This window comes from Manacus candei, unplaced genomic scaffold (assembly GCF_025592945.1).
Source record: "Manacus candei isolate 608988 ecotype Guabito, Panama unplaced genomic scaffold, ASM2559294v1 h1tg000028l, whole genome shotgun sequence".
NCBI classification, from domain to species: domain Eukaryota; kingdom Metazoa; phylum Chordata; class Aves; order Passeriformes; family Pipridae; genus Manacus; species Manacus candei.
Window position 1 is genome coordinate 7,261,309 of NW_026138076.1, and position 21,169 is coordinate 7,282,477.

The 21,169-nt window shown below is 34.1% G+C and overlaps 1 protein-coding gene across 3 annotated transcripts in view; it reads left to right on the top strand.

The window, feature by feature from the left end:
- Window positions 1–21,169, top strand: part of SLC30A9 (solute carrier family 30 member 9) — a 34,301-nt gene that overhangs the window by 2,677 nt on the left and 10,455 nt on the right. For 2 of the 3 annotated variants that reach the window (XM_051790026.1, XM_051790028.1), the window contains exons 3-15: window positions 1,969–2,031; window positions 5,751–5,850; window positions 7,202–7,294; window positions 7,680–7,762; window positions 8,831–8,889; window positions 9,629–9,696; window positions 13,053–13,155; window positions 14,998–15,053; window positions 16,434–16,569; window positions 16,961–17,000; window positions 17,445–17,516; window positions 17,968–18,075; window positions 19,590–19,755. In XM_051790026.1, coding sequence (XP_051645986.1) covers window positions 1,969–2,031; window positions 5,751–5,850; window positions 7,202–7,294; window positions 7,680–7,762; window positions 8,831–8,889; window positions 9,629–9,696; window positions 13,053–13,155; window positions 14,998–15,053; window positions 16,434–16,569; window positions 16,961–17,000; window positions 17,445–17,516; window positions 17,968–18,075; window positions 19,590–19,755 — 1,147 coding nt within the window. Of the gene's footprint in view, window positions 1–1,968; window positions 2,032–5,750; window positions 5,851–7,201; window positions 7,295–7,679; window positions 7,763–8,830; window positions 8,890–9,628; window positions 9,697–13,052; window positions 13,156–14,997; window positions 15,054–16,433; window positions 16,570–16,960; window positions 17,001–17,444; window positions 17,517–17,967; window positions 18,076–19,589; window positions 19,756–20,463; window positions 20,928–21,169 lie in introns of those variants that run through there. The other variant, XM_051790029.1, reaches the window with a different exon arrangement.

Genomic DNA, 21,169 nt, shown 5'->3' on the forward strand with positions numbered 1-21,169 from the left:
TGATACATTGTACATAACCTGGCCCTCCTTGCTGTTCAGTTCAGTTGTCAATCTTGTGCTTGATAGGTGCTTGTGAAATTCAGAACTGTATTGTCCTTGCTCCATCATAGCATCCTCTATTTTTGATGCTTATTAACTGTAGGACTGCACAGATACAGGCTTGGAAGACTACTGTGCTTAAGAGATAACAGATGCTTTTTAAAATGAGAGCTATCTTTCTTTGTGCTTTTGTCTTCAACCAAGTGGTCTTCTAAAGAAAATTTCCTTCTCTTCATTGTCAGGGTAGCAGATATTCCTTCCTTCTTTAGTAACTTGTAAATTCCTGAGGCTTGCAACAGTCTTTAAAAGCTAGTAACTGTAGCCAGGTAAGAGTATTACATTTCTCATGTTTGGAAGTACAAAAGTGAATCTTAAATGTTGTTCACTTTTGAAGGTTCTATCATATCAATCTCTACTTGTCTGAAAAACAGTGACTGTGAATTGAGGTGTTCCGTATCTTTTTTTCTCAGTGATGCACTATGATTTTGTTTAGTCTATAAGCTGAGGTAGTCTTCAAAAGGGTACTTGATGTACATAGATATAAATCTTAATAATTTTGTACCTCTTTTTTCCCCCTCTGAAATCTTGTGACCTGATCTTTTGTTAAATGGTGTTTGTGATATTTGTTTTAATGATATAAATGGTTGTACACATTTTTTTGAAAAGACGATGCCACTCAGTTTTTCCTAAACAGTCTTAGTGGAAACTTTTTTCATACATCAGCTGTCTGGTGTTTTAAACCAGGTAAGAAAAGAAAGTAAAGGAACAACAAAGGGATTTTTTAGTTTTGTTTTCAAGTCAAACAGTAACCAATAGAGATGACTGTTTAAAGAATGCTATTTATTTATGGTGCAGCCTTATTTGTTGTGTAACAAGATCAGCTGCATGAATTTATATGTGTTATTTTTCCAAGAAAGTATATTTTAATTGTTATTAGGGTTAGTCCTCAATTGCTGTTAGGGCATTAACTAATTTCCTTGATGGAAAGATAGTTATGTAGTCCAACCTTCAAGAATATTTGATCTTTGAGTACTTTGAGTAGCATGTTAAGCTAGGAATATCACATTAATTAACACTAACCTGCTTGAAAAATCTTTATTTTTTTATTATATCACTTTCAGTGATGTAATTTTTAATTTTGTTAATGATTATGGATGAGTGGCAAACCTCCAGTGTTAGAGAGCGGTAGGGCACAAAAGAGTGGATATGTTGGTTTGATGTGTTAGAATTATAATAATTTTGTTCTGAAAGCTGTGTCAAGATATATGAGACAAGGATGCAATATTTGTTTGTGTTTTCAAGTAGTACTTCTGGTTTCTAAATAGAAATCTCACTGAAATTACTGGATTTTATAATTTTCCAAATATTAAGATTAAATTAACCACTGTAAATTATATTTTATTGTTTTTTTTTTTATGGAATCATATCCGCAAGTTTCAAAACCAGCTAAAATACTTTTTCATTCTAGCTCCATCTTGTTACAGAGGAGTTGTGGATTTTAGTTTAAATATTCTCTATTTTAAGGAGCTTACTTTTTGTAAATGAAGAAGCTTCAGTCCCTTAAAATTGAATCCCAGCTTGAATGCTTTGAGACGCTCTGATATACAGCCATAAGCTATAAAAGCTTGTCCCAAACTATAAGTACACTGTTAAAATATTTTTTTTAAATTCAGAATACTTTCTGAAGTATGTTGGAAGTTGGTGCTCTTCTTCAAGCTGCTAGGAGTCTATTGATCAATGCTGTATTAAATGTCTAATTTTTTTTTTTTTTTACTGTTTCTGTCTTTTGAGAGTTTTAAATGTTGGAAATCTACCAAATATATTTTAATGGTCAGGGTGAAAAGCAATATTAAGATATATTCTTATGTTGTTATGTCAATGAAAGTCTTTACTTCCATATTTACAGTGATCTTTACTTTTATTTTACAGGACAAGATACAACCAATGCAGGTCAAAAGCAGTCTTCACCTAAACAGCCAATTCAAGTAAAAGGTAAAGAAATGTTTACTGCATTGAAGCTTTGCTGCTGTTTACTAGTAGTCAAAAAAGCATGTAAGGAAACTGTGGTTCTTTTTCAATTGGGTAAAGAAGTTATGTGAATAACATTTTTAAAACACATTTGTATGTCAGATTTGTTTGATACCCATTTGTTTAAAAAGGGTTCCTGAAAAATCAAATATAGGAGTATTCCTTCTAATTACTCACTCTTCTGTGTTTGTTTTTAATTGTTTCATTTAAGCTCAGAGTTTATCAGGAAAAGACTAATTTATTTTCTCATCTGTTATCATGGTCTGTTCTCCTTGCATGTTTTTAGGCATGTCCATTCACCATCTCAGACTTAATGTGGCTAAGCTGAATACTTGATCTTCCCCTGTTCCTTGTTCTAAGTCTTCGTCTGTTCTTTCTTAGTACTGAGTTAATCTAATCAGTGTTGCTTCTAAATATATTTTGACCACAGGAAATGCCTAATCTGAGTCCTGTAATATTCCTGTTTGTGTCTGTAGTAATGTGGTGGGTTTGACACGGGCTGGACGCCAGACTGCAGCCCAAACTGATCTATCACTCTCCTCTGCAGCTGGACAGGGGAGAGAAAATATATGAAAGGCTCATGGCTTGAGATAAGGACAGGGAGAGATCACTTACCAAGTGCTGTCACAGGCAAAACAGATTTGACTTGGGGAAAGTTAGTTTAAATTATTGCCAGTCAAATCAGAGTACAGTAGTGAGAAATGAAAACTAGATCTTAAAACACCTTCCTGCAGTCCTTCCCTCCTTCCCAGGAATTAATCTTACTCCCAAGTTTCTCTACCTTTTCACCCCCAGTAGTGCAGGGGGATGGGGACTGGGAGCTGGGCATAGTTCATAACGCATTGTCTCTGCTGCTCCTTCCTCCTCAGGAGAAGGACTCCTCACATTCTTCCCCTGCTCCAATGTGGGGTCCCTCCATGGGAGACAGTCCTCCATGAACTTCTCCATCTTGAGTCCTTCCCACAGACCGCAGTTCTTAATCAGCTGCTGCAGTGTTGGTCCCTCTTCCATGGGGTGCAGTCCTTCAGGAACAGGCTGCTCCAACGTGGGGCCCCCTGGGGTCACAAATCCTGCCAGCAAACCTGTTCCAGTGTGGACTTCCCTCTGCGTGGGGCCACAGGTCCTGCTAGGAGCCTGCTCCAGTGTGGGCTTCCCACAGGGTCACAGCTTCCTTTGGGCATCCACTGCTCCAGTGTTACGTCTTCTATTGGGGACACAGCCTCTCTCATTGTGGTTCTTCACCATGGGCTGCAGAGGAACCTCTGCTCTGGCACCTGGAACACCCCTTCCTTCTGCACTGACCTTGGTGTCTGCAGAGCTGTTTCTCTCACATGTTCTCACTCCTCTCTCTTGGCTGGAGTTGCCATTGTGCCCAATGGTATTTTTCCCCTTGTTAAATGCATTATCCCAGAGGTGTTACCACTGTTGCTGATGGGCTCAGCCTTGGTCAGGGGCAGATCTGTCCTGGAGCCAGCTGGCATTGGATCTGTCAGACACAGTGGCAGCTTTGGCGGCTTCTCACAGAAGCCACCCATGCAACCCCTCACTACCAAACCTTGCCATGCAAACCCAATACAAGCAAAAATATATACTTTTGTCTTCAGTTACATTGTTTAAAAATGTAAGTGGGTAAAATAAGAACATAACTTTCATGTTTTTAATTTGTCATAACTTGATTTCATTCCATCTTTATTTCGATAGTTTCTATTCTTATGTTGTAAGAATTATGCTATTAAAACTTGCTTTTGTGTATCGAAAGTCCTTCCAAAGTCCTCCCTGTCTTTCTCAAATTTAAAGAAACATCAAATAATAATAGTTTTTCCTAACATTATCAGTGTCTATGTATATTTTCTGTGCACTTTTGTCTACGTGCTTTATGTCTATTTCTTTAGGTTTATTGTCACGTAGTTGCATGCAGGGGGATAATACAAGGTAGACAAGAAGAAATTACTGTGAAATTGTTGTGAAAATAGATACATCTTTTAGTAAGAAGAGTTTTCCTTCTGTAGATTATAGATGCACAAGGAACAACATTTAGGTTAAGGATTTTGATAATGCCTAGGAAGTGGAATTCTAATCTTAAGATGGTGCTCTGATCCAAATGTTATTAAGACCATTACATTTTAAAGGATCTTAAAAAACTGTGCTTTTCTAAGTGTTTTATTTACATCATCTTTTATTGAGCTTTGTCTTTCTCTTGGAAATACCAAATGGATTTTTTCCCCCCACATTTATTGTGAGTTTTATGCAGTTATTTGAATTTAGGAGTAGGATTATTGAGATATTCTGCAATGTACAATTATAGTAATTTATCTTAGTGAAATTTACCTTTGTTTCTGAAAGATGGGTTAATAAGTGTTTGATAAATTCACAAGTTACTTTTTAGTAAGGTTAATACGATTTGGGTATGTATTTGTTTTAAATAAGAAAAGATAGGAAGCATTCTTGATTAAATATTTTCACCCTGTTCTAACCTTAGTAAATGAGGGACTGTTTTTAGGAAATCTCAAAGTTTTTTTTTTTTTTTGTCACTTTTCACTCAGGAGCATTGTGGGATGAATGTGATTACTCAGGTACTTAAAAAATTGTTCAAGTTCAAACTGGATGAGAGAAATCAGATTATTATGATAAATATTAATACCTGTACTGTTAGTGCATTGTTGAGTGTCAAGCAATACATTTTGCCAGTAAGGTTTCAAAACTCAATAGTATTTTTTCCTGGAGTTCTACATTGTCTTTTCTCAAAGTCTTTAGAAGCAGTATCTTTCTCTAACTATCCTGTGACATAGGTAGTAGTTCTGGACTACCTAGAGAAATCATATCAGTCCTGTGATATGCAGGAAGTTCGTGCATGCTCTAAAGTCTTCTCATGGGTAGAATTTGAGCTTTTTGTTTTCAGTTGTGTTCTGTGATGTTATATCCGTCAGAAAACATAACTCTTCTTCCAATAAGCATAATGTTTTTAATAGATGTGAGTGTATAGTGACTTACATTTGAAAATAAGATGAAGTTATGGCATAAATTTAAAATTCTGTTTAGAATTTTTCTAAATATATGTGGTATTCTTTTCTTTGTGTGTGAAAATCTGATGTGATAAAAGTACATCTTCTAGACATACAGAGAAGTATAAATAAAGAATATATGTTTTTGCTATAAATGCCCAATGGTAAGTGTACTAATTTTGAAAGTAATAGTTGAGAACAATGACATATACAGTCTGTCTCATTTCTCTGTATGGTCTGCAAAGGTCAAAAATCTGATTTGCAGAAGGTGGAATTGGTTAAGTATTGGAAAAAATTGAAATGCAGCTATCTGTTGCTATTTCAGTTGCTAGAGCAGGGGTTTCCAAATTGCCATATTTAAATGCTACCTTTGTAGCCAAGCACCATCTCTGACGTTGAAGTTGGAGAAGTAGCTGACAGTGGCAGTTAGGTATGTGGAATGCTTGAGCATCCTGAACTACAACTGAACAAGTAGCATTTTTGGAGATAAATCATTCTACTCTTACTCATTTCCACAATGAGGAAGATTCCTTTCTCTTCTCTGTAGATTTCTGTATCACTGGCAAGCATTGCTTTTCACATGTCACCTTCGAGGTATGAGACTAGACTGAATTGGTTTTTGAAGTTTCTGCTGTAGTTTTCATGAATGATTTAACTTGCTTATCTGTTTCTGTTTTTAAGTGAAAGCAGTCCTTAAAAAAAGAGAGTATGGACCAAAATACACCCAAAATAACTTCATCACTGGAGTCAGAGCAATAAATGAGTTTTGTCTTAAGTCCAGGTATGATGGGTATGATGAGTTTGAGTTGAAATTTAAATTCTGAATATTTGTTCATATGTGCAACAAAAGTAATTGTGATTGTAGAGTGATTTGGCATGGCAACTTTTTCTAAGCGTTTTTGTGGTATACATAATTTTAAGTGGCTGAAGTTAGTTCTTTTTTACTTAGTGTTACAGTGGATTAGGAGCCTGCATTGAATTTGCATGTTTCGATAGTTGCTTCGTAAAGTAATTTATTTGTACTTATATGACCATAAATCTAATTGGGGGGAGACCAACTCCTAGAGCAGCTTTATGGGAGGGATGTCAAATAACTCGATTCAGCATTTTGGGGTCATGATGTTTTGATGTGAACATCTCTAAAAGATCAGTGGAAACTTCATGTTACGTGAGGTCTGTAATTTGGAATAAAATATAATTTGGTTTGCTGTAACCTAACTATTGTTACTTGATTCATGTTTACTGCCTTTTACTACATGCCATACCTGCCAGCAGGTCTTACTGAGTATTGTTTTAGGTGAGGTGTCTGTCGGATTTCATGCATGTTATGTATGTGACCCATATTAAATCTAAAGGGGTAGCAGCTTTGTTTATAACTTTTGTGCTGTTGCTGTTCCTCCCCATTTTTTACTTATACTGTGTGTCACTATAGTTATCTTTGCCAAGGATACAGTGACAAATAATGGTTGGTCCTCTGCATTATATTTATCATAACTAGTTAAAGTTTTGCTGGATTGACCAAAAGGGATAAGAATAAAGAAAAAAAAAAAGAAAAAAGGACTAGATAATTTGTGGGGCTAAAAGTTAGATCTTCTGTTGTATTTAAAAAAAAAAATCCTTAATGCTTTTCAGTGTAGATGACCTAATGTGTTAGCCAGCACAGGAAATTAATTTGTTTCCCGTAGTAGCTTTGTTACCTTCAGCCTTTTGCAGCTTGTGCTGTGTGTGTAGGTTTTGGGGTTAAATTTCCTAACTTTTCTTGTCACATGACTTCTGACGCCTGTTTAGAGATGCTAATTCATTAACCCTCTTGTCTAGCACATGCACATTATCAGTTACATGCAGATAATTTATTGGATGTTTTATTATTTAATGTTATTACTTTGTCTTCAGTGTATAGTATTTCATGGTGTGTGGACATGATGTGAAAAGCACAATGGTTTTCAGTAGTATCATGGAGATCACTTGCTTCATGTGGTATATATGTTCTCTTTGACAGAAGTTAACAACTTCACTTTTTGTGCATAGCAGATTAATAATATCAAAATTGTGGAACATCACCCAGATATAAAAGTCAAATTAGAATAATATGAACCTTTTCCTGCACTAAACTCTTCGTCCACTTTGTTTAGTGATTTAGACCAGCTGAGGAAAATTAAACGACGAAGTCCCCATGATGACACTGAGACTTTCACCGTATACCTGAGATCAGATGTAGAGGCAAAGTAAGAGCATTTTTATGAAGGAAAATGTTTGAATTATTTAAAATGGATTAAATGAGAGAGAGAGAGGAAAAAAAATTTCAAAAGTTAGGTGTGCAATGTGAAAGGGAAATAATGTTTTCTATTTTCTATATGAACAGATTTTGTATCCTAATTATTGTAATAATTACATTGTTATGTAATTATATTATATAAAATTGGAGGGTATGTTTTTGTGCTTGTATTCAGCCCCCTCTTGCTGAGCTTTTTATTGTGTACTGTAGTCTGCGGGGGTTCTTATCAGAAAGAGTACTTTGTTCTGCTTTAGGAAAGGCATTTTTAATGTAGTCAAACTGAAAAAAAAGTTGCATGAAGAGGACCATTGTTATGTTACTTTTATTTCATTCAGGTCTCTTGAAGTTTGGGGTAGTCCAGAGGCTCTTGCCAGAGAAAGAAAACGGCGTAAAGAGGCAGAGATCAAGTACAGAGAAAGTGAGTACAGAGTTTTCAAATAACTTGAAATGTAAACAACAAAGTATGATTGTTGGAAATCCACCAGATAGTGTGTTATTTCCCTGAGAACATCTACATTGGGAATTAGCAATTGCTTATTAGGTTTTATAGAATAATGTTAGAATAACATGTTATGATCTATGCAGATACAGTCTGTTACTATCTTACAATTTATCATCTTTGTGCTATAGCAAGAATATACCTTCAGTTGAGATCTATAGTCATACTCTTTTGGGGGACTTTCAATTTTTAGATGATAGTTTACATTTTCAGTGAGTTTGCATTTTTTTTCTGATTTAGAATTTTGAAAATACTTAAAAATGATCCAAATCTCTATACCATACCATTACTTATTTATTTTTCCTCTAAAATGAATTCAACTTGCCTTTGTGTTTCAGAAGGGGAGAAATACCCCCAAATTGTCTTTTTTTACTTAATATTATTGTTTTTACCCGTGCTGGTATTACCAATAACAGATACAGTCAAATCAGTACTTTTTAATGTATTTGGATCTGTCTAGTCAGTTAAAATCACAGGAGAGGCAATGCTGCTTCAAGGTACTTAGTGAAGTTGTACGCCTTAAAATTAGAGGTCCTTTCAATTTCTTTAAAACAGTTGTGCCATAGGAACACCCTTCCAGTAAAAAGATTAGAACTGCAGGCACCTGTTAAACTATCTGTATGTGTTTGTACTGAGAGTGCAGTCGGTAGCTTCAAAATTTTTATTGACCTGCAAAATAATTATTGGATATAAATAAAATGCCTGAATTTGGTGAAGTGTATTCTGAGTTTTTTTCCTTCTGTGCATCATCCTTTGTTGGTATAAATGACAACAGTGTATAGGATCATAACATTGTATTTGGCATTTTGCATGAGTGTATAACAATGTGTGTTTCTGATTAACAATACCAAAGGAGAAATTTTTTTACACTTAAGATAGATCATGTAGCTCTTATTAGAAGTTGGCTGCTGCATAAAAAAAGTAGACTTAAATTCCTGAAACTACTGGTTACTAGTACATATTTTTGATGATAATTTTATATTGCAGATCTATTTAGAAACCAAAGGCTGTTGTGGGAATACAGGGAGTTCTTTGGAAATACTAAGGTAAGGATGCTTACAAGTTTTTGGCTAGAAAAGTGTCATGACATGTACTATGACACTTGTTGGAGGAAAATTTGTGTAATGGTTGCATAAGCTTAACTAACTGAATATTATAGGAACATTTATTTGCATTGTAATATACCAGATCCATCTCTGATTGTAATGCAGTAGTAAATGTTATGATGACAGTTTAGACGGGTTCCTACTGCCACAGTGTAAACCACCAGTAAGTTTTTTTTTTCCGGTTGGCTTCTTATCAAAATTGTAGCTATACTTGTGATTTCATGTATAACCTATTAATATCTATAGCAAATATATTGTTAATTTAAAGAAATTAAATAAGTTTCTTAAAGAAAGGACCCCAAAAGATTAATACTTTTGGCTATGCACTACTGGCCCTTCTGCTTTGCTTAAGCAGATACATGCCTGAGATCCTGGTGCTCTGCTGTGTGGAATGATTTCATAATTGTTCTGCTGCACAGCTGGTGCCTGGCCTTATGGCTGCAGTGGCCTCTGCTGGAGACTTTGCTGGTTGTTTGTTTTATAGCCGTCCATCTGTTGAAATATATGACCCAACTGCAGTTTGACTGAACATTCAGTAGAGAATTAGTTGTCTTCAAGGATTGTAGCTTCACTTCTGCAATACAGGGCATTGCAAAGTTTTTTATTTAATAATTTGTGTGGTAGGTGTCTCATGAGGTCAAGATTTAGTTGTTTAATAATCTGTTATTTCTTTATGTAGCCACGCTCCAGTACAGCAACTATGTTTTTCAAGGGACCAGGGAAGGTGGTAATGGTAGCTATTTGCATGTAAGTAAAAAAAATATTTTGTTTATGCAAGTATAAAGCAATTTATTTTTATTATCCTGGAAATAGGAACAGTGTGTGTATTTAAGATAAAGGTATCTGTATGTCTGTAACTGAAGTTAATAGATTTGTTTGTTCATTGTTGATGGGAGAGTTCATGTGAATACATTCATCAATATATATACAGATCAGGTATTGAATAAATGTCTGATGCGAAAAGAGCAGTTTTTTTTGAGATTAAAGTTTATTAAAGTAAAATTTTGAAGGACATGAAGGGACAGTAAAGTTGTCCTTTTTTTCTTGTTCCTTCTTGAGAGGAAGATTTTCATACATTTGAAACAGTCTTCTGCATAACCAACAGAAAAGAATTCACTTTTCTCTTTATGCTGTTATTTAACTCCTTTCTTCTCTAATTGAAAAAGAGATATTTTAGAAGCTTTTTCCCTTTCACATGTTTTAAAAGTTTGAATGAAACAAACTAATGTAAAGCAAATGTTCACAGAGACTATCTGGCATGAAATAGGGAGAAGTGTGTTAAATTTCTCTCAGGAAATGATGACTAAAACTTATTTGCCATGAAACCTTATAGTTTTAAAATAAATTATTTTTATCAAAGCTATTTATTTGCTAAGGCACTGTTGATATAAGAAAGCAAAATACTAACAGAGGAAAATGCTTGTTTTGGCACAGGAAACAAAACTAATTTGAGCAGGAAGTAACTTTTTAAGGTCCTACAAAACTATATTCTTTTACTTAGGGAGTTAAAATTCAAAGCTCGCTTGACTGAAAACCTCCCACTTTATTGAGTATTCTACTAGTAACTGTTCAGAGCCTTCTAAGTTAAAAACATGTAAGAATTGCTAGTACAGATGTTTCTAATGGAAAAAAAAGAGGGGGTGTTGTGATCATTTCTACCTCTTTCTGTTTCTTATAATGATATAGAGAAAATAGACCCGTCCTCTTGCTTTGTAGGTAGGGCATTGCTATAAACATAGCAAAAATACCTTTTGGATGATTAGGTATTTTTATACATGAATGCCTGGCAGCCAGGCCAGCAGATGTTTGTAGAGACTGTTGTGTTGCTCAGACACCTTTTTGTGGAGCTTTTTTAGAAGTTCAAGTGACTCTTGGCCCTCAAATACCTGATGACTTTTCAGAGGTTTAAGTCAAGGCCGCCATCAGTGCTCCTTTGTTGGTGGTCTTGGTCTTCTTTTTAATGGTTTCTGGCTTTGTGTCAAGAAAACCCAATCTGTCTTAACTTCTTCAGTTGGAATGATTTGGTAGACTTTTAACAAACTTCAGCCTTCCCCAGTGAGGATGAAATGTGGTTCAATTGAAAGCAGAGTTGTGTTGTGAATCTGTGTGTGAAAGTATAGACCAGCTGCACTGGAATGCTCTATGCTGTGAATAGAATTCGGTGTGTGAGGGGGAACTCTGTAGCTCTGTTATAGAAATACAGGAGGGTAATGTTTTTTATCAAATCTGTTACTAGCAAAACATTCTTCAGAGTCTGGTGTTGTTGAAGTGATTTCACTGTCACACTAGTGCTTTACCTTTTAAGCAGTACAAAGTTTGCACGGCATATAATAGTTTTTTAAAAATACTGGTGGCGAAGGATGTTAGTAATGTTACCACTTCTTTGGAAATAAGTGTGTTTATTTATCAAATCCAAGGCCTAAATAGAAGATTTCTTTTCCATAGCTTCATAATGGATCTGAATAATTTCAGTTTGGTTTTTTTTTTTTAAATTCTGACATTTATTTTTTTACTGTTGTTTCTTCAAAAGTCTAAATATTTCATGTACCTAGACAGAGATGGTTAATCACACCAGGTCTGTCTAGATCAGTATCTTATGCTGTGAGATCATCATGGCTAATGTGATAAGATATATGCTGTGAGATAAGAGTATAAAAAATGGGCAGTCACATGATGGCACAATTCCCTATATATATTTCTCAATTCTCTGTATTTCATGTACCACATATTCATCTTGGAGTTATGAGATGGTTATCTTTGAAACAAATTTGGAATGATAGATCTGCAAATGCAAGTATTAATGCCCTTTAATTTTTTCAAGTTTACAGTTCCGTCAGAATAGGTTTATTTGAATTTGTTGCAATTATAACTGAAATTGTGAAGTTGGGAAACTTGATTTGTATAATTGATTTTGATCTACTTTTGCATTTGTGTATTTCTTTTCAAAGAAATGCTGATTTTGTTTACGTATCGGTATATTTTAAAGTTACCAACTAAATTTAGACTTTACGCTAAAATTGACAGGTCTTCTGACAGGAAGGAAGATATGTACTGTTTCAACAATCCTCCCTTCGTTTTGCTGGTGAATGTCTGCCTCCTAAGTGGACTTTGTTTATAACTTACAGTTATAAACAGTTGTATAGAATTTTATCTAATGAATCATGGGGTTTTGTTTTTTTTTGGTTTTAGTATTTCTTGGCACAATGTCCAAAACTTTACAATAAATCTTTCAGCCTTTAGTAGATTTGATCTGTGTTCTGTTCAGTTTCCTACTTTCAGGTCTATGCAGATAGAAATGAGGTAGCTAAATCAGTCAGTTCAGTGCAGTACAACAGAGAAAATACTTTCTGAATTGGTGGTCACTGGTGTAAAAGATAACTTCGTTTCAAACCTGTTCAGAGTATTTTAGCTGCCTTCTCAGAATCTGCTGGGTTTGGATTATTTTTTTCTCTGCTGTGGTATTTCTTCAGCAGAATTTAGGCTTTCATAGGGCTTATTATTTTCAAATACAGTGCTGAATTTGTTTTAAAACTGACTTTTTTGTATTGTGTTATTCATGTGAATATCTAGTCAAACATGGAACACCGAATAGCCTTAATGGCTCTGTAGACCCACTATGTTTTTTGTAATTATTTCCTGTGTAGCATTCTTCATCTTTCTGTCCTATCACCAACATATTTAACATCATTAACAGATTGATTTTGCTGGGCCCAACATCTGAAAACCCTAGTGTGGCTAAGGTTCAAATAAGAATTAGATTTCTAGGATATAAAATTCCCTCACAACTTTGGAATTTGTAGGGGTGAAATAAAATACCAGCTGAGTGCCTGTTGTGCCATCTCAACAGGTGTGAGCTGCACAACTGAAATGTACCTTCAGATAAACTCAACACCTTATCATGTTTAGCTGAAAGGGTGTTTTTAACAGTAACCATGCAGAAAATCTGTATGCATTGTCTATCTGTACAGGTCTCTAATGATTAAACTGATATTTGGGTTTACCACTTTCTGGCAGGTAATGCATACAGCATTTGTGGTTTTGTTGAAAATATTAAACACCAAATATTCTGTTGTTCTTTAGCTTTTTTCTTCTCTTGTTTTCAGAAATGGGTTGAATTTTTTCTTTAAGCTACTTGCTTGGGTTTACACGGGTTCTGCAAGTATGTTTTCAGAAGCCATACATTCTTTAGCAGACACATGTAACCAGGTGAGTATTTTTTCCCATTCTGTACTTGTAATAATTTTCAGGAATAAAGAAAGATACTTATAGTAGCTGTATTGCATTTGAATAAAAATTAAAATTGGATGGTTTTTAATTTGCATTAATGTAAAAACAAGACAAGTCAGAATGTAGATTTTGAAATTTTTTTAGAAATATGTTGAAAGAGAGGAGTTGCAGTAAGCAGAACTATACTCAGCTGCTCATGGCTCATGAGTGGAACGTGAAACTAAGATGGTGTACAAAGTGTCTCTCTTATTTTGGTTAATATTTTGGTTAAATGTTAATTCAAAATACTTCTGTCAGTTATTATAATACAATGACAAACTTGTTGCTTAGTCATCTCTTGGTAGAATAATGAGAATTCGAGCATCTTGGTTTCTTTTTCTGTTCCTTGATTACCTTATCAGCCTCTCACAGCACAAGTAGCCACATATTTGGCATGTTTACTTTGATAAGTGGTGTGGCAAACTCAGAATTAGGCACATAATATTAGTGTGCAGAGATAAAATTAATGTTTTTTCCACTGTTTTCTATGATATGCTTGAAGCATATGTTGTGAGACCTTGAAATTTTCCCTTCTCCCATTGTGGTAAGAATCTGTCTTGTTGCAGTGTTTGATATAGCGAGGCTTTGGAAACAAAAAAACCCAACCCTTAAAGATGAGTGACTGAAACCCTCCTGCAGCTCAAGCAAGAGGAGTCCTTGGGTAACTTGTGACTACTAAAATGCAAATTTGAGGAGTATATGGGACCTTAGAGCAGACTGAATATCTTGAAAAGCATATTAGAATAGTTTCAGCAACCTTTTTGCTTGAGTTGGACCTAGTATGCTTCTGTATCCAGAAAGACTGAGTTGAGGACTCACATTTTGTTTGTTGTTTTTACACAACCTTTCAGCTGTTCAGATGTAAAGTGAAGATGGGGTGCTACTAACTCAGCTGCTAGTACTTAAATTTACGGGGAGACCAGCCTTGAAGTGGCCAAGTGTGTCAATTTATAGGTGAACCAAGCTTGATAGTGGTATTATATATGCTGAAGGGATGTTCCACTGAAATGTGGTTTGTTTTTTTTTTTTTCCCCCAAATATTTGAGAATGTGGTTTTGGGAAAAACACAGGAGACACCTTGCTTCCTCAAAGCACCTTGCTGCTGCTACTTAAAGTGTCTAAGTTTTAATACTTGTTATTATGTTTCAGTAATTCATAGTCCTGAAACAAAACACATGCTTTGCAAAATTGAGGTATAGATTTATAACTTACTGCATCAGTAGCTTAATACGTGCCGAATTAAATATGTTGCAGATAGGTAATTTAGATAGCAAGATTTTTTTTGTCTTCCTTAAAAATAGACTGCAAAAACCTGCTGTGTAAAGTAGATGCTTTAAATGTAGTATGTCATCACCATGCTATACCACAATCTCAATATAATTTCTCTTCAAGAGGGATTTATTTAAACAGCTTTGTTCCCTGAGAAACTTCATTCCTTCACATTGAAGCACAGCAACAACACTTTTGATTGCATGTAATGTTCACTTTTAGTTGCAATTCTAAAATTATAATTAACAGTAATTATATATACACACACCATGTAATTGCATATATATTATATTTATTGGTATAACTAACAATTTCTTGGAGGTGGTATATTTAGATGACAGATTTTGAGGATTATATTCCAACTCTAGTAAAATGTCAATAACAAAACATATATGCAGGTCAAGAAATTGCATTTGCCTTTATCTCTGAAGTTCAGTTGATATAGAATGTTTCTAATTTATTTTCATGTTCAGGTTTTTTTTAACAAAGTCTTTTTCCTTTTGTCCTATATAGGCATTGCTAGCTTTGGGCATCAGTCAGTCTGCAAGGACACCTGACCCTAGTCATCCGTAAGCTTTTTGAGTAAATAAAGATTTTGTTAACTATATATAGGAGTAAGATCTGTTCTTGTTTTTGCATCACTTTTTTTCTTTTTAATCTGCTGTTTTGTGTCATTTCAGAAATTTTTTGTTTCTGATTTTACAATAGATAAAATAAGAAAAGGGTTTTCTCCCATGCTTCAGGAGTTGTAGTTGTAGCTTCAGTGGCTTTGTGCATGTGTGGTTTGTTTTGTTTTTTTTTTTGTGGTATGCTTTTGCTATGTTTTATTTTAATTGACATTATTTCTCTAAGTTGTTCTGGGCTCTTCTGCCTCTTCCAGTGAATAGATCTAAACACTGTTCGTGTGAATCACAGGATTTTTTAAAAAATAAAATTACTGTCCTCTTCCTTTTTTTAACAAGTGCTTTGCTGCAAGGCAATTACTCCTACCATAAGGAGATGTATTTGACTTAAACTGCTCTTTGTTTTTATCTGAGTAATAGGGATATTACTTGATAAGTTCTTACATCGTCATGAAAATTATAAGCTATATTCTCCATGACATTTTCTTGGTGTTGACCTGGTTTATACTTCATATGTTTGGACAAGTCATTCATCCTGTAAACACTAGTTCAAAAATACATGTAATTTACAGAATTAGTTAAACTTTTTTTCATTAAGAGCATCATTAAAATTTGAAACATTTAAATCTTAAATTTCTCCACATATTCATTGTATCTCCTTCCTCTGTCTCACTTCTTTCCCTTCTTTCTCAATATAGTCAATAGAACAACATAATGGTTTCTTAAATGTGGCTAAAGAAGTGTATTGTTTGTAGTAGCAGTTAATACAGGAAAAAAAAGAATAAAGGTACACTGCTTTAACTCTTCCTACTTAGAACTGTGCTTTTAAAAACTGCAAGTGTTGAATGTCCCTAGTTATCTACTACTGAAAGATGTATACGATTTATTTCCTTTAAATTAGCAATATAAATTATGTAGACCAGCCACCTACAAGGCTAGAGTTCTCATTTAGAAGTAGCATTTCATTAGCATGTAAAACTGACATGAATATTGGTGGGGTTTAGGGCTTTTTTGTTGTTTTTTTGTTTGTTTTGTTTTTTTTACAGTTGTAAAATTCTCAATCTCTGCACAAGACCCAATTCAGCTATTTAAGAACAATTTAGGAGAATATCTATGCTTGATATTCTTGCATGTACGAGATCCCTTTTTCAAGTGGCTTTTTTTTTTCCCCTTGAATTAGATTGGGATTTAGTAGCTTTGTCTTAAATAGATGCCAAGTCATATGATGATAATTTAAGATGTGAAAATTAGTAGAAAAACTTTGAGGTATGTTTGCAGAGATACAGAATCTTATATTCCTAAATCACTTCCTTTGTTTTCATCTAGGTATGGTTTCACAAACATGCGCTACATTGCCTCCCTGATTAGTGGAGTAGGCATTTTCATGATGGGTGCAGGACTTTCTTGGTATCATGGGATCATAGGTTTACTCCACCCTCATCCTGTAGAATCTCTTCTCTGGGTAAGCTAATCTTGTTTGGTATTGTATTTAACAAGTGACTTAATAAAAAATAATAGCATAGTCTGAAATTCTCTTTCTGAGTCAGTTTGAATCCCAACACAGTTAACTCAAACCACCCTTAATGAGAATATGTTTTAAGAAAAAAAACCTTGTTAAACTACAGCTGATCTTGCAGCAAAAGTGTTCTTTAAACCCTGCGTCTTCCTTCATATCTCCCAAGAGGTCCTCCTTTCCTATTGCAATATATTGCATAATGCAAATATTGTTGGTTTCCTTCTGTTTAGGGACAATTACACGGCACAGAGGTTCTGAAATGCTGTGTTTAGGTAGTCTGTGATGAAGAGATCTGTACAAATATGCATATAACATAATAATTTTTTTTTCCATACAGGCATACTGCATTTTAGCAGGGTCATTGGTATCTGAAGGAGGTATGCAGTTTCAAGAAATATTTCTATTTACATATTTGTAATTTCTTAAGATTACTGTGTGAGTAATTACAGTAATAATTGATCCTTGTTTACACAGTGAAGTTTTGAACTCTGTTGCAAATAGTTGTAATCAAACAAAAAAAAAGTGGGAAAGCATTTTTTTTCTTAAATGTCTATATAATAATAAGTCAAAGAACACATAATTTGGAAAGTAGACATGGAGTGCCGTTTTTGTATTAAACTATCAGAGAATGTAACTGTTCTGATTTGTATGGAGACACATAGAAAAGATAGTAACTATGCTTTGTTGTTATTCAAAGTTATCAATAATCAGAGCTTCCTTGATGATCTATTGCTATGACATAAAGAGAAATTCCTCTTCAAAATGGAAACAAGTCTTTTTGCCTCTAACCATTTTCAGCAACAACTTTGGTGTTGTTTCAGCTACCCTTCTTGTTGCTATAAATGAAATTCGCAGGAGTGCTCGTGCCAAGGGCCTGTCATTTTATCAATATGGTATGTGTCATTATAGCAGTAAGGTATGTGGTTACTTAAAACAGAATCTGTTCACTAGCATAATGATAGAAACAATTTTCTCTATTTTCCCTTTCCCCTTGCTTTATTGATCTGTTTTCTATTCTAGTAGCAAATAACATTTCACAGATTAGGTGAAAACCTGTTGTTTTAAGTACTGCTACTTAAATAGTTGGCTGAAGTGTTCGTATTTTTCAGGATAAATGCCCCTTTTAACTTTTCAAACGTTTTTGAGAAGCTTCCATAATTCGGCTTGTTCTGTGTATTTATAAATGCTTTCAGAAGTGTGTGCATTTGCAAAAATTCAGTTTACACCTATATAGTTATGGAAATTTTTTTAAAGTTGCTGTTGTTAGTCTAGTTTAAGTACTGTGCGTAATGTAGTAAAGCTAAACTTTCCAAAGCAATTAACTTTTTTTTATTGTATGTGCAGTTGTGCAGAGTCGTGATCCTAGTACAAATGTGGTGTTACTGGAGGATGCTGCAGCAGTTTTGAGCGTGGCTGTAGCTGCTACCTGTATGGGTCTGACTTCTTTAACAGGTAAAATTCTGCACAGAGGCAAAGCAGGATGTGGATTTACTCTTGTGTGTGATAGGAACACAGTGCATTTAGTTTCTATAGGTGTCTCTGCTCTTTTTTCTGATGCTTGTACTCTGTAAGCAGATGGGTCTAACTTCATTTTGAGCTGTTTTGGCGTACAAATGAAGTTATGTTTTACTAGAAGAATATTTATTGCAGTCAGTTATCACTTTGTGCCATGTTGGGATTACATAATTTGGGCTTCCTTAGTAAGTGGTGCACAGCTGCAGAAGGAAGCAGTTCTTTCCTTCCTTTTGATATATAGTGGCACTAGTGTCATCTTCAGTAACAATAGCTGCTCCTGAGCAGTGTGGCAAACCTAACTCATGCAGGTAGGATGGTCTGCATGGCAAGTGTTTCAAAGTATGTCTTTGCTGCACAGTGAAGGTTTCTAAAGAGGGGTGATGATTTATCCCTTTTCAACTATTGTCTTTTTAAAACAATAAAGATTGTAATTTTGTTTATTTGTGGCTTCTAATGAGTTAATTGCAAGTTTAATTTTTTTTATAGGAGTAATTTTTTTCTTTCATCTCTAGCTTCCTTCATGAACTTAAAAATACAGTACTATTTCTACAAATCTGAATAGGAATGAATAAGTGAAACTTTTATAATAAGTACTGTATTCCAGAAATATTTAATACTTGCAAATTTTTGAGTTACTGATAAAAGAACACTGACTTTTTTTCTATTACCTATGTTTAGGTGCATATAACTTTGTGTATAAATTTACCTTTATTTATTATATACCTTTATTTATTATATACCTTTATTTATTATATACCTTTATTTATTATATACCTTTATTTATTATATACCTTTATTTATTATATACCTTTATTTATTATATACCTTTATTTATTATATACCTTTATTTATTATATACCTTTATTTATTATATACCTTTATTTATTATATACCTTTATTTATTATATACCTTTATTTATTATATACCTTTATTTATTATATACCTTTATTTATTATATACCTTTATTTATTATATACCTTTATTTATTATATACCTTTATTTATTATATACCTTTATTTATTATATACCTTTATTTATTATATACCTTTATTTATTATATACCTTTATTTATTATATACCTTTATTTATTATATACCTTTATTATATAGAAACCCATATAGCTGACAAGAGTTTACTCGTGCAGGAGACAGGAGTGGCCAAGGGACAGGAGGAACTTAAGACTTTATCTTAAGATAGCCTGTTTTCTTTCAGCTTCATCTTGTTCCTCCACATAGGAAAGGATTGCCACTGAATTAAAAAAAACTCCTCAAAAAATGGACCAACCAACCAACAACCCCCCCCCCAAAAACACAAACCAGAAAGAAAATCAACCAAAAAGCAAAACCCAAAACAATCTCTCAAAACTGTGTTCTGTTTTCAGTGTGAAATTGAAATTCTCTGCTATGTTTTAGAAAAGCTCTGTGAAACTAATTTGATGTATCTTGTTTAGGAAACCCATATTATGACAGCGTGGGGTCTCTAGGTGTTGGAACTTTGTTAGGAACTGTCTCAGCATTTCTAATCTACACTAACACTGAAGCCCTGCTGGGACGATCCATTGAACCTGAACAACTGCAGCGACTCACTGAGTTACTGGAAAGTGATCCTGTAGTAAGGTAAGGATCTTTACAGCTCAGTCTCTACTAAGAACAACAAAAAGCAAGAAAATAGCATTTGGAAAAAATAGTTCAAGCACTTTAAATGAGAGAAATCTGATGAGATTATTTTTAGTGTGGATTCTTCTGTACTGAGATTTTAGAATCGTTATTATAGCTAACTTCTGTTTCTGTGCTAAAACTTTCAGTAAGTGAATACTTGTACCTCTCGGATGTTCCACAGCTGAAATAAGATTGCAGATATGTTCTAACAGCATTAATTACAGGAATTGACAATGACTTAGTGAGGAAACCATCACAAACTTAAAACTCTTTTCAAATGCATGAAATGCAAGCACTTAAATTATACTGTTCTGTTACTTTTATAGTTTATTAGCACTTAAATATTTAAATTCTGTTAGTTAATATTCAGTGTCTGGAATTCTGTAGCAATTGACAAGTGCTGCAGTAGTATTATGATGTAATAGATTCTGCATTTTAGATGCTTATAAAATTAACTCAGTGCTAATTTTCTTTGCAAGTCTGCAGTTTGTAGTAAACTTACAGGTCATTGTAATTCTGAAATTTTGCTTAAATGCTTTTCAAGGAGCTATTTTACCCTTAACCCTACTAACCTTGATTTAGAAGCAAACCCCTTTTTCGTCTTTATTCAGGAATGTACTACTGTGTAAATCAGCTGAAATATTTTAGTGCTTTTTTTATTTGTAGTCGTTTCTGACCTGTGGAGGAAAAAACCCTAAGCCCATTACTTAATACCAGAATACTTGAAAGAAACTAAGTGCTGCATCATCTCAGTTGCAAGCAAGAGGTCTGGACAACATACCCTTCATTCCAGAAACTAAACAAGATTCCTATTTGGAATAGAATTGTGTTAGAATTTTCACGTCAGTAACTAAATTATTTTAAAGTATTTGTGGTCGCCCTGAAATAGTCTGAATGATGAAGCATCTGTCAGCGGTGCTGTGTTAGAGTAGGTGAGTTCACACGATTATTCATACATGGTTTCTCTAGTTCTTTTTTCCAAAGTGAGCAGATGGCTTTTGCTTGTCTCAGGCTGAAATAATAAAATTTCTCCTAGGCCAAGCACTATTTTATATTGTATTCCATTTTGTAGATGGCTCTAGCTTTTCAACAGAGCAGACCTAGTTCGTCTCCTTCTTGTTTTAGACTTTTTTTTTAAAACAAGTACCTTAATTTTAAAAAAGTATGAATAATAAAAGAAGTGAAGACTTCATGAGAAACTGCATGTTTTTTTCCTGAGGTTAGAAGCTGAAACATGTTTATGTACTTCTCACACCTTCTGTGTGCACTTTTTCTTCAGTTATCTCTTTCTTAGATCCATTATATTATCAGCTTTGATTTTTTTAGAAAAAGGTTCTTCACCCAGGAGGTAGTTGGGTACTGGAACAGACTC